At 32.1% G+C, this 14,142-nt stretch overlaps 1 protein-coding gene across 1 annotated transcript in view; it reads left to right on the top strand.

Annotated features, from left to right (window-relative positions):
- LOC140431295 (uncharacterized) overlaps positions 1–13,708 on the top strand; it is a 223,185-nt gene extending 209,477 nt beyond the window's left edge. The window contains exons 23-25 of the mRNA XM_072519228.1: positions 4–172; positions 4,799–5,586; positions 13,505–13,708. Of these exons, the coding sequence (XP_072375329.1) occupies positions 4–96 (93 nt within the window). The 3' untranslated portion in view covers positions 97–172; positions 4,799–5,586; positions 13,505–13,708. The remainder of the gene's footprint in view (positions 1–3; positions 173–4,798; positions 5,587–13,504) is intronic.
- The last annotated feature ends 434 nt before the right edge of the window (positions 13,709–14,142 follow it).

Here is a 14,142-nt window from a genome sequence, read left to right as displayed (position 1 = left end):
CAGATCTTCCTCCACCTCCCCCACCGCAACTACTACATCAGGGCGTGGATGGGCCAACTTTTGAACAAGCTTACAATTTGTTTCGGTCTAATTTAGCTCAAACTTCAGCACCAAGTTGGCAACACCGTTTTAATACACTATTAAAGAACTATTACGTTACAGATAACCCACAGTAAGTTAAACCCACCGTTAAAATTTAAACCGCGATACGGTTTAAAAAAATTAGTTATGATTTGCTATACTATATCAAATTATAAATTTGATTAAATTATAATAATTGCTTAATAATATCCATATGGTGTGTATAGATGCACAGAGTCGATATGTTATTCTCGAGCGAAGGGTATATAAACAAGTTATATGGTAATTTTATTGGTTTACTTGCTGCATTTAATCTGTGAACTGAAATTGTCACGGTAAGTGCAATGGGTTGGAGATCAAACCTAGATAAGTTTTCAGGAAGGACCAAAAAACTCTCCTATTTTTACCGTTCCGCCCTAATTCATTAAACATTCTACAATGATATAGCTGTCGAAATCAGCTGATAATTTGTTGTGCAGATATGAGAATTGAATTATCAGAATTTAGTTTTTCTAAAAGTGTGTCGAATCTCGTGTTAAAAGAGTTTCCATAATATATTTGGTTATTAAATTTTTTAATAATTTCATTTTGTTCATTTTCTATATAAATTATGTGTGATTTTAACAAATCTAAGTCAGAGTCGTCAGGATTTCCAGTCACGTATTTGATGGCTGTACCTAGAAAATTAAAAAAAAATTATGTAGATCGTCTTTTGTTTGTTCTTGTATGTGAGTGTATTGGGAGTACAGTAGCGAGAGAGGTGCATTTTTGAAATGATCTCTGAAATAGCTTGTCGGACCAGCGTCAATAGTATCGGATAGTTTGTCTAGTGGAATGTGAGGAAAGTGGTAGTGGGAGATTTCTCTCGATTTGCCTATCTCTTTAGCATAATAACCGTTATTCGGAATCTCCTGAATACTGAGTGGATGGACCAGGGCGAGGATTGTCCTGTGAAAAATTTGGTTCTTGAGTAGGTTTGTCTACATGTTTTCGTATTCGTTTTACATATTTAAGGTGAGTGCTTGTTACATTTTGTTTATCTGTTTTACCGACAATTTTTGTTTTGTCTTGTTTTTCTGGATGAATAGTGGAGAAAGTGGCTTGTAATTTTGACTTATTTTTTTTCTTAGAGACATTTTGTGATTTTGTGAGGTTTATTTCCATAATATCCTCGGCATTTTCGTTTTGTTTATCTAAGAGTTGTTGTCTCTTTAGTTTTGTTTATTATATAGTTTTGCAATAAAGGGTTGGAGTTCTTCTTTATGTCTTTGATTATATGTTTCATATATCGGAAAATCAAAGTCGAAGTGTATTTCTTCTGCATAGGGTCCGTACAGAATTGAGAAAGGGGAATAATCTGTCGAACTGTGGATTGATTGGTTGTAAATGAGAATGGCATGTGTTAGAATGTCATCTAACGAATCATTTGGGTTTTGGGCTTGTAAGTTTTTCGATAAGAGTTGAATGAAAACGCCCTACAGGAGAGTTTAAGTAGGAATTGTTTACTGTTGTAAAATGTATTTCGATTTTGTGGATATTTAAGAATTCTTTAATGACTGCGGAATTGAATTCGGTGCCGCTATCGCATACAATCTTTTTCGGATAATTGTGGTGCGAAAAGTAGTGTCTCAATTTATTTAGTATGGAAATGGAAGTTTTGACGGTGAGCTTATAGGATTGACCGTATTTGGAAAAGGAATCTATTATTGTGAGATACAGGTTTTTATTGCAGTGGAATAGATCGATATGTAATATATCAAAAGGTTTTTGACCTAACAATGGTCCTAATTGGGGAAGTTTGTAAGGACATCGTTCGTATTTATTTTTTAGGCAAATTTCGCATTTATTGATCAATTTTATGTTTTAATTTTAAATTTATTTTATTTTAATTTCGCAAGATTATGATTCGAAATAGTTGTCTGCATTGAGGGCCAATAAAATTTTTGGTTTAAGTATTTGTACGTTTCAATTATTCCGTTATGGTTTTCTATGTGATATTTCTTTATACATTTGTTGATTTTCTTCTTCTATGTCCTGAAGTAGTATATTGCAAAATATTGTTTTGACTGTGGAATTTATTTTTTCTTTAAAATAGTTACAGATAAAAGGTCTAAATTCATAAGGGATTGTCATTGCAAATTTTTGGTTTGGTCTGAGGATATTTTGGAATGTGATTTAGATGCAGGCTTAGATTTAGAGGTTTGTAGATTTCTTTTTATTTTCAAATTTAAATTATCGAAGAGGAAACTTAAATTTTCGATACTATTTTGGGAAATATCATTCAATGTACTCATAAAATATATGCAAACGTATAAAAATATAAATGCAAATATATAAAAATTCGTTGAAGTAAAATTATTTCAAATAATATAAAATTCGATATAAATGTTTAAAAATTCAATAAAAATAATAAATGCTCATAAACAATGGTAAAGAAAGGAAAAACTTACGTAAGGATGATCGTGATTTCCAATACATTTTTCTCTTTTACCAGGTTCTTCAGGATTTCATCAAACTAATGTAGACCAGGAAATGACTAAGTTTCTGTATGAAATATCCTGTTCGTAGCGCCAGAAATGTTTCTTTAACCTTAAGTTTCCCAAAAAAAATCTTTATTTCGAAATAGAATTTACAATTTTGAGAAATACTCCTTTTTATAACATCGGACGTCGGAATCTGCTGATTCTTAATAGTAGGGGAGCTGCTTATGGCTACATTTATATATATATATATATATGTGTATTTGCATTGTGATGTATCGTCTTTTACAGAATAATTTTTTACTCCTTCCGACCATTTATCAAAGCAACCATACATTGTTAAAATTTGGGTACCATTTGTTGGGTCCACAGTTTTTGTTATATAGTAGTTGGCACTTAGTATTTTACCCCAAAACATAAAGTGCAAGGGCGCTTTTTGTTGTATCCACTGGCTTCGTTAAGTATTCTGGGGCACAACCGTTTGCACCCGCTCCTATGTGTATAATGAAGTTAGCGAGCGCAAAAAGTGCACCTGTATATTTTAGGCCAATTGTGGTATAAAACACTCTTATACAAACGGCGCGGGACCCGATTCGTAAAAATGGTATTTAAGAGCGCCGAACATCGCATTTAGGCTTTTAACACAAAACTCTTGGTCCCATTTACGAACTATGATGCTGGTCTTTGGGTATCTGATAGCTGATATGTGTTGTAATTTGCAAAAACGCCATGCTCAATTGATCTATAATTGAATAAATGAATCAAACTGCGAAATCAGGAGCAAGTTAAAAAATGTTTTTTATGTAGCCGCATCATCTTTGGGCAAAGGTTCAAAAACGTTCAAAAAAAGATTCAAAAAGGTTTTCAGCCTAAAACTTGTTTTATCGATATATGCTAACAAAGGTGCATGCATCGGTCCGCGGGCCGGTGTGTTTTTGTTAGCATCCGGCTGGCTAGTTCGGGCCTGCACGATTGGTGTTAATTACATTATCTCATATAAACGACCAAACTAAACTATTTAAATCGAAAATGTTTTAGGCCGCTCTCAAAAAACTGTTTATATTTCAAATCGCATCATTGACAACTATTTCTTACTTAAGTATAAAACTTTTATTAGTTTTCTTAATCTTTTTGTTTAAGGTGCTATTAACGTCTAGAGTGCTTAAAAATATCACATTTTCAACAATTGTTTTTTGTATATTGTTTATTATATACGGCAATTATTTTTTTTATGTTGATACACAACTTTTTAAATATGCAAAAAAAAATTTTCCTTTGTTCCTGTATTTTAAAGATAGTGCCAAAAATTTTTCATCCAAAAATTATTGCTCCATTGCGAACGGTTAATCTCTGGAACGGCAGATGTGAAACAAAATTCGAGAAAGGCTTTAAAAAAGAGGTACCCTTGCTTGATAGTTTAACAAAAAAAAATTGAAAATTCTTAAAAAAAACAAAATGGCAGACATTAAAAAATTGACTCTTTTTTCTACTTTTTTCAGTCACAAAAATTTATTTTATTATTTTTTTTGTCAAACTATGATCAACTGTCCATAGAGAAAACCAAACCAAGCAAAATGCATCAAGGTTTATTAAATTCGACCGACTAGATCTGGAGATTAAAAGTCCGCCACTTTTAGAAACGTATTTTTGAGAAGAACGCGTTTAAAGTCTGGTTTAATTTTTTTTTTTGTAAATATTTCTTTCAAAATCGATTCTATAGAAATAAAATTCAGAATATATGAGAAAGCTAACAATACAAAATGTAAAAGTATAACCGGTATTTTGGAGAAAGGTTAATAAATACAAGTCGCGCGACTAACAGCTGCGTGAACACCTGCGCCGAGTCGAGAGCACGCTACGGTAAATGTGTTAAACCTCGGGATTGGCTTTGAATTTTCATATAATATTTTGAGGAGAGATAATTTTGAAGGTGAAAGAAATCTAAAAATATAAAAAAATGATTTTTTGAAAATTCTAGATGGTAACCTGGTAACCTTAATACATTTTAAATTTCAAGCTCTATTACACCCATCTTTCTTCTTGAGGTTTATTAGAATATAATATTTTAGCTACTTTAGTTTCATTCTTAAAAACTCTCTAATAATTCTCTAAACACAATATATCTTGGTTCTAAAATTTCACGTAATTTACACCCACATCATAAACATGTGATAATGTTTTTTTTTTAATTGTTGTTTGATATTTGACTATTAATTTTAAATATTTCAACATTTTAGGTCTTTGAAAGAATTTGAAAACAAACTCAGGGCTTTGCCGCAATTTCAAAATATACTTAAGGAAGTGGACAAAATTGCTAATGTTTCAATTTCTAGACAAAACGTACGCAAAGAACAACGGACTAATAATAATATAATAGACAAATTGCCATCAGTAAGTGTACAAACTGAACCAAATACTATAATAATAGATGATATTAATACTCCATCAACATCTACAGCAAAAGTAGCTTTTTCGTCAACTGGTAATCAACGAAATTCTAGTATCGCAACAAACTCTGCAATCAAACCATCAACATCTGCATCAAAAGTACTTTTTCCGTCAACTGGTAATCAACGAAGTTCTAGTATCGCAACAAACTCTGCAATCAAACCATCAACATCTGCAGCAAAAGTAATTTTTCCGTCAATTGGTAATCAAGGCAGTTCGAGTATCCCAAGTTACATTGTACAAAAAATGTCTGAACAGAAAACAACTGGGAGGAATCAAATTCGACGAAATAATTGGGGTAATAGTCCAAATAATCTGTTTAATAATGCTTATAAACAATATCAACAACAGTTCGCTAAAAGAAAAATTCAATTTGAAGGCTCGAATATCAGTAAAAAATCTAGAACCTCTGCTGTTGCACAAAGTTCAACTAATACAGAATTATTAGGCAATAAAACTCTACTAGAAAGTAGGGAGCACAGTTCTAACGAATCTGATAAATTCAATAGGAATTTATTAAAAGCTTTACACACAAGAGGACTGACTGTTACCGAAATGGCTGATAAAGAGAATGAAGGTAAGGCATATAATTTTCTCCCACTAATTTCTGCGTCCTTTATATACTACTTTACAATACTACCGAATTGACACTTTAGAAAGAAACGGTTATGTATTACTAGAAAACGAACGAACATCCGGTAACTCTACGTACCTCAATACACTAGCGTGGGTTGTCAAGAACGGTTAACTATACTCTTATTCCAAAAATATAGGCAGTTAATTCTCAGAACTGTGAATGCGATAAAGCGACAAGATCGTTGCCAGTTTGTGATAATAGATATTCTAGCAATTTATAATTTAATTATTGACATGCAGCAAAATTATCATATTAATGATCGTTTTGTATTTGTTAAGGTATCTAATAAAATGTATTTAATAACATCAATATTTATGTATAATATTATATTTATATACAATACTTATATATAGAAAACATCTAAAGTAGGATAATATTCTTTGTAAAAGTCATACATGACAACATCGTATTCTAGGACCGGTAGAAAGGAATAGTAGATCAACGTTTTCATAATATAGAGAGGGATAAATTGCTCATTGATTTCCTAGCTTAGCATTCAGTGGCGTATCGTTCACATTGCTGTAGTGAATTTTAAAAATTAATCTTAACATAATATGATATGAGACATATTTAACTTTTGAAGTGAATACTTCTTATCACAAAAAAAACACTTCTCAAAAAACTACTTTCAAATTCCATAATTTTGTACAAAACATACGAGACAAAGAAACTTTCTATGACATTTAATGACAAACTATAACTTTTTTAATGAAATTTTTTGTTTGTTACAAAAATTAATTATCGAAAAGGCAGGTAAATCTACCCTGCTGTTATTTCAATGAAAGGTTTCTTTTCATTGGAATTACTTATATTTTAAATATACTAATTTACAGAATTAGGAAAATCCAATTCTGAACTTGCAAATTACATGAAGTGAACTTTTACTATTATTGAACATATAAACACACACACATATATATTATAATTAAATAAAATAAATCGAATCGAATATACCTAATATATATAAGAAGTATTCATTTTTTTAAGAGCAAAGTATATTGATGCAAAACGTATTTTAGTTTGAAAACTAGGTTAACAAAATAAACTTACTTACATACGAAAGTAATCTTGATAAAATGGTTCGACCCCCACAAGAAGTCAAAATATTAATCATCGTATGAAGACGACTCGTAGGCTGATGAAGAGCTATCGCGATCACTAATATTTACATTGATAATTAATGGTTCAACCGAAATGTCCACTCTTGTGTCTAAGTCCCACATTCTATCTTCTTTTATAGTGTGTCTTATACAATTTTTCCAAGACTCAGGTATGACATTTTGTATGGCAGTAGCTAACAAGCACTTCACCTCCTTCATTTTAAAACTCAAGTTTTCTCTTGCCACTTGGTTTTTTATTTGAGCCTATATAAGCTCGATAGTGTTCAGCTCACAATGATAAGGAGAGAGGCGACGTACAATTATGTTGTTTTGCACGAGCCATTTCATCGACTGCATATTTCTTGAAAACGGGTATATGTATCCTCGCGAGGTTTAATAATAATTGTACTTTCAACATGTTGTCATCGAATGGTATATTTTTTTGAGAGAGCCAGTTGATGATTTCACCTTTTTGCCAGGCAGTCGTTGGTGATGGCTCTAACCGCCGACTGTGGTATGACGCATTGTCCATAACAACGACAGAATTTGCTTCAAGGTTTGGTAGAATATTTGAAAACCAACCTTCGAATCTTTGAACGTCAATTTCCTCATGGTAATCGTTGGTTTTCTTGGATTCGAATAATAACAAGCTGTTATCTAAAAAACCCAAATCGCTGCCTATATGTGTTATTATGAGCCTCCGTTCTTTACCCACTGGTGTTTTTAAACCTAATGAAAGCTCTTCAATGAAGGCTTGTCGACCACTTTTAATTTCCAAATCTTGCCACACCTTTGAGACAGTATGACCTTGATTTAGCCAAGTTTCATCTAAATAGTATACTTTTCGTCCTTCACGACGATACTCTCGGATTTTTTTAAGTAATTTCTCCGCCACAAAACAATTTTATCTTTTTCTAAAAGTACACTATTCCTGCTTCTTTTCATATATTTAATGTTTATTTGTTCTAATTTTCTCAATAAAACACGTCGTGATATTTTGGGTATTGAATTATCAGAATTTATTTCAACTTCAACTTTCTTAAAGGTTGGGATTTCGTTCCGAAAAAAGAAAGCATGAAATTTCGTCCGAATAGCATATTTGGTATGATCTTCAAGCTGGATGCGTTTTCTACCTCTGATTTCAATGGTTTCAACAGGTCCGCCATCCAATTTTCCTTCACTTTGTTTAAAATTGTTTACAATTCTGTATACACTTCTCGTCGACATTTTAGTCAAATCACTGCACAGGGTAACTTCATCGTTGACCAACATACTTTTATTCCTTTCACGGAGTCCACAATACACATTGAATATAATAGTTTTTTCTCCCATCGAAAAACTTGGACGTCGTTTACTTTTACTGCTTTCACTTTCCATATTACTCACAACAATAAAATACGTGTTCATTGCTTAGATAATCTAATCGATATGTGAATCATGTCCTGCGGTGGGGCCACGATGAGTAGAATACTATTTTGCTGACGCCATGTTGCATAACAACGACGAATAGAATCGACGGTTGCTAGGCAACGTGACGTCAGCAAAATAGTATTCTACTCATCGTCATCCCACCACTGTTTACTTCGATAGCAAAACAACTGAGTCCCTGAGTAGCCGACTTTTACCGACAATCGCGGTTTTAGGGAGGTATAACTATTACCCTCTAACCTAAAATTATTATTGTAATTAACTCAAATTTATAAAACAATAATAAAAAGTATTGGGTTGTTCCGTGTTGTACGGCGATGTAGTATATCTTTTCTAAGTAAAAATATTAAGAGAATAAAAGTTTTGATTCTAAAAGTATGTCGAGTGGGAAATAAAAAAAATTGAACGTACTAAACGAGCACTGAAAGACGTATGTGGCGTCCTTTAGCATTTTTAGTGGCGAATTTAGATTTCTCGTCCCAAAAAACTCCAGCTTACCAAATTTCGTGTTGTTACCCCATGCCTGTCACGAAATATTCAAAAATAAAAGTTTAACTTTGACACCCTTTATTTTGGTTATTATCAACTTTCGTACTAAAGTAAGTTAGTTTAAATCGGCCTATTTTAATTGCAGGAATCTGAGATTAAGTTATGGCCATTCGTTACCAATCACCATGTATATTATATTAATATATATAATAACCCAAATGTCAATAATAATCATATTAAAATTAAGATAGTTATAAATCCTACATATTTATTTAATACAAGTAGCTTTGTCGTAACTTCTTATGACGTTTTTTGTACGCCATTGGAAGACCTACAATAGCGATGGACCGTCACTATTACTTCTAAGAATTTACTGCCTACAAATTAGAAACTTAAGTATAGAAGGATAGTTCCATCCAGTAGCGCATCTAGAATTTGCCTCTGGCGGGGTTTTGGTTGGTCACCGAATTTTTTTTATGATATTACCTCAATTTTGAGTCCTTAAAATGTGTGAGTAACAGTGTCGGGATAGAGTCTGGGGGGGGGGGGGGGGTTAACTCTCAAAACCCCCTCCCCTGGGTGCGCCACTAGTTCCATCATCCAAATATGTCTGTCACAGCAACACGTGGCTGTGAAGTGAAGAAGCTGTGTGGATTACGAGCGATTATCGACCTTATTGGTACTGTAAACTTTTACGGAAGATGAGACTAATTTGAGAAAAAATTTAAAACAAAAAATTAACGTTTTGTTTTTGTAAATAGATGACAAATAATCAGATTTGAAACAATAGCTAAGAAATTCAGACTTATAAATTCTTAATGATCTGTTTTACATGGCAGATAAAATTTATTTTCGAAATGAATTCATTTGCTAGTGTAATTGAATTGATATATGTCAGTTTAGTCTCAAAGTAAATATGTCTGGTAAATAAAATCTGTAAACTCGTGTTTTATTTACGAAGTCAGAACGCAAATGAAAATATCCAAAAATAACTTTCATTAAAATAGCATGTTCATGTGCTGCTGTTACATCATTATGTCGCCCAGTTTCATTATTTTTTGGGGCCACTGAAAAAAGTTTTTTGAAAACTAATGTTTTTTTTTTTCTTGCAAGCTATAATTGTTCGAAACTACATTCGAAAAAAAACCTTCCCCATGCTATACCCAGGATCAGCTGGATGTGGCCGTAGTAGCAGTAAGAAGCAACGTGATGCCGCTATATCGAGCATCAAAACATTATTGCATACCTAAACCTATTTTACATAAAAGAATTCATGGAAAAATGTGCGATAAAAGTGATAATAGGGGAAAGCCTACTGCTATACTTCGAGAAATTGAGACCAAAATGGCAGTTAACGTGAAGACTATGGAAAAATAGGGATTTGGTTTTTCAAAAAAAGAACTCCTTATTGGGCAGTACGTTAAAGAATATAATTTAAAAACTCCTTTCAAATATTCAGACCTGGGGATGATTATTTTGCAAACTTTAAACGTCTATACGGTATTTCGCAGAAAAAGTCGCAAGCAGTCGAGGTTGCTAGAAAAAGAAGTGTGGAATTTGGGAATTTTTAACATCGACAAGGCTACCTTGATCCGAGCAAAGTAAAAGTAGTTGGAGAAAAAGAAAAAACAGCACACACAGTTACTGCAAGACCAGGATCTTGTTTTACTTGGTGCTAATGCAACGAGCCAAAAATTGCCTCCACTACTTATTTTTAAAGGTAAAAAATCTCTGGAGTAGCTGGCTACCAGAAACTAAGAATGAATACATTGAAATGTCCTATGCTGCTACAAGTGCTACATCAAATGGATGGATGGAAGGCGATGCATTTAAAAATTATTTTCATCGAACCTTGAAATAGATCGAAATAGCTGTGCAAGAGGAAATAATTATACTAAAAGAAGAAGTTATCACATCTTCTGATTATGTGCAACAGATCAAAAAGGATTGGAAGCGAAAACTAAATTGTTACCAAACACGAGGCCAATAAAAAAAAGCCAAGAAGAAATTATTCCCAGTAACTTGGGACGCTAGTAATGATAAAGAAAATATTGATCTTTCTGATTCAGAGCCGCAGCTGATTTTTAATGAAGTCTCCGACTCATCCTATAGAGGAAAAAATTAACCCGAATGCAGTTTCAGATGACTTTCTCCTAATCAAAATTCCAATTGTCGGTAATCCTAAGAAGTTTCATCATTACGTTGCAAAAGTCCTACAATGTTTTGCTAACGAAGTTGAAGTCAGCTGTCTCCGGAAATCTTCAAAAGATGATATTAAAGTTTTATTTTCCTTCTATTCAGGATATTACAGTAGCACTTAATGACCAGATTAATTTGTTTTGACAAAACCAACGTACCTACATCTTATAATAGATAAAAAGACAGCAGTCTCATATCTCGTTCTCTTTTGCATTACACAAATATAATTTTTGGTAAAATTTTATTTCATGATTAAATATATTGTTTTAAAAGCAAAATTTATTTCCAGTAGCCTCTTGTTGTTTCTTCTTCTTATGGTGCCTATCCGTTACGGATGTTGGACACTAACATGGCTATTCTGACTTTGTTGACTGCTGCCCTGAAAAGTCCGGTAGTGGTTAAGTTAAACCATTTTCGCAGGTTATGCAGCCAGGATATTCTTCTTCGTCCTGGACCTCTTTTCCCATGCACTTTACCTTGAAGTATGGTCCGAAGCAGGTTGTATCGTTGCACATTGCGCATTATATGGCTCAGGTATTCTAGTTTGCGACGGTTTATGGTTATGACTAGTTCGCGCTCTTTACCCATTCTATGTAGCACTTCTTCGTTGGTAACTCTGTCTATCTAAGAAATCCTCAACATGCGTCTATAGCACCACATCTCAAATGCTTCGAGTCTCTTCAGTGATGCTTCAGTTAAGGTCCAAGTGTTGTTTACAAATAGTTAAATGAATAAAATGACGTTGTAGTCGACTTACCCCATATTATGGGAAAGTAAAACCTAGTGCAACCAGCTCCTATTATCCATTTAATTTTTTTAAGCCATGCGACGTTGTACCTATATAAATTTAAACAATATACTTAGCACTCTTGCATATTATGATCACTTGAACTTAGATACATAATTTCATTTTACATGCATGTTTGAACTTGATTTTCAACAAAATGTAAATAAACAAACTAAATTTCGTTGATACGTTTACTGCAGTTTTAATTTTTGAACTACTCTTATCAAGGTATAATGTATAAGTTAAGTTTAAATTAATTAAATTTCTCTTTGGTTGCCAGCATCTAAAGAATATTTTTTTCATATTTTCATAGAGTTTTAAGAAAATATAGAAATTTTTAATTATTTAACAATTTACCAAAATTGCTTTCACATACTTAAAAAAACTTAAGAAAAGATTAAGATTTTCTAATTTATTTAACATAATGTTAAAGTAGTAAAAAAAATGATGCAACCTTAAAATTATAAAAAAAAACTATTTCATTTGTCTTTGAAATCCTTTTCTTATTAATACTGGGATTGTAAACAAATTAAATAGGAAATGAAGTTTACTCATCTGGAGGGTCCATTGCTACATCGGCAGGAAAAGAACAGAAATGCCTTTAATGTATCTGCATCCAAAATTCTACTTACACCTCAGGTGACGTAAAGTCTGTTTTAGACTATAACATAAAATGATATAAGAGAATGGTATAGTAAGTTTTGTCATAATGTAAAACAGAAAACAAAATCTATTAACAAAAAATGTTATAGAAATTAGAACATGTCCTATTTTTATACAAATTATTAGTACACACGCATGCGCAGGCGTTTTTTCTTGCTTGTCTGAATTAAAAGAAATGTTGCAATGGAAGCAGCAGATAATAGGAGAATTTTCTTATCCATCATAAATATATATGTCTTTGTTAAAGCAAAGGTAAAACGTGGGTAAAACTAACTAGGTATTTACGTGGGTAAAAAACTAGGTTAAATGTTGGAGAAAATGAGGTTACGTTACAATAACGAAAAGAAGAATAAGAACGTTGAGGTCAACAGTACATGTACACCAACATAATAATTTAAAAAAGGACTTTTTTAGAATCACATAACATTATTTTGATACCAAAATATGACAATGTAATACACAAAATTTCTTGTATTAATATTGTACAGAATCATTTCATGTAAGTTTTCGTTATACCATTTTCTTATATCATTTTATATTATAGTGTAAAACAGACTTAACATGTCGGAAGTAACATGTGTCGTAACAAGTAAGGAAATAAATACGTACATCCATCCACCAAAAGAAATCATAGCGAAGAAAAACAAAGTTATTATATATTTAAATATGTGTATTTTTCCTTCTGGTTCTGGTGGACCGGAAGAAACACAACACTATAGCTCCTCACAACCGATTTCTGATGAAATAATGACGTGATTTTCCTAGACTGGCTTTCTGCCGAAATTATGCGAGATTGGTATCGTGTGATTTCTGTAACCAATCAGATAAATTTCATAAGGCGCAGTTTAAAAACGATAAGTGCTTATAGCGTATTATTTAGATTTTTAATAATGAAACATTAAACTCAAGGCAATTTGAAGATAAACATTCGAAAATATGTATTGCGTATTTTTAAAATCTTATACAGGGCCGCACAAAATTTTATAACTCTTTACACCTTTTAAGTTCCCTTTCTTTTATATCAATAAAATTAGTCAACCTATAGCAAATACTACCCCTTTATATTTATACCTCGTTATCCCAATCCAATGTTTTACACTGAAGTGGCCAGTGAATGGATTAGAATGACCACTTTAATGAGCGAATGTTTTATGAGAATTAACTTTTAATTAATATAACTTTTTTCTTGTAGATCAACTAAATGTAAGTTCAACAGCGTCGAAGAAATCTAGTATCGATAACAGAGATAGAGTAAATATAGTTTCCTTATCAAATAACGGATCCATTATAGTTGAAGATCTTAATAACTATCACGGGGAAAATTTGAATTCGGGTCAAAGCGCTAAGAAAATTAATCAAAATTTAAATCGGAGAGAGGAGACTGTGTCGAAAAATGACGGTAAGTAAAAAGCAAATCGACACACTGTTTAATTTGAGACGCTAGTATTAAAAAATCCCTTTTATTTTATTAACATTCAGGTCAGTTACAATATCGATGTAAACACAGTTTTAAAAATTTTCAGATATAATAATTACCTTGATTTATTAATAATTTTTTATTTAATATTATAAAGTAATAGCTTATAAGTATAAAGAACGGAGAACATGAAGGTGCAAACATAATGTCTGCATTATTGAAAAGGCTTGCTGCCTTTTCAGTAATTCTGACTAAAGCTAAAAAATGGGGAATCTGACGCAATTATAAAGGAGTAAAAAAGGACATGAGCTTTATGTGATAATGCCGATGTGAAAATTAACGGAAGAAGAGTAGTGACAACAAAATTAAATAATAAAGGAAGCAATGTATTAAAGAGCTACATAAAGACATAT

This window comes from Diabrotica undecimpunctata, unplaced genomic scaffold, assembly GCF_040954645.1.
Source record: "Diabrotica undecimpunctata isolate CICGRU unplaced genomic scaffold, icDiaUnde3 ctg00000626.1, whole genome shotgun sequence".
Lineage (NCBI taxonomy): Eukaryota > Metazoa > Arthropoda > Insecta > Coleoptera > Chrysomelidae > Diabrotica > Diabrotica undecimpunctata.
Note: the sequence above shows the minus strand (reverse complement) of the source record. Positions and strands in the feature narration are given on the sequence as shown.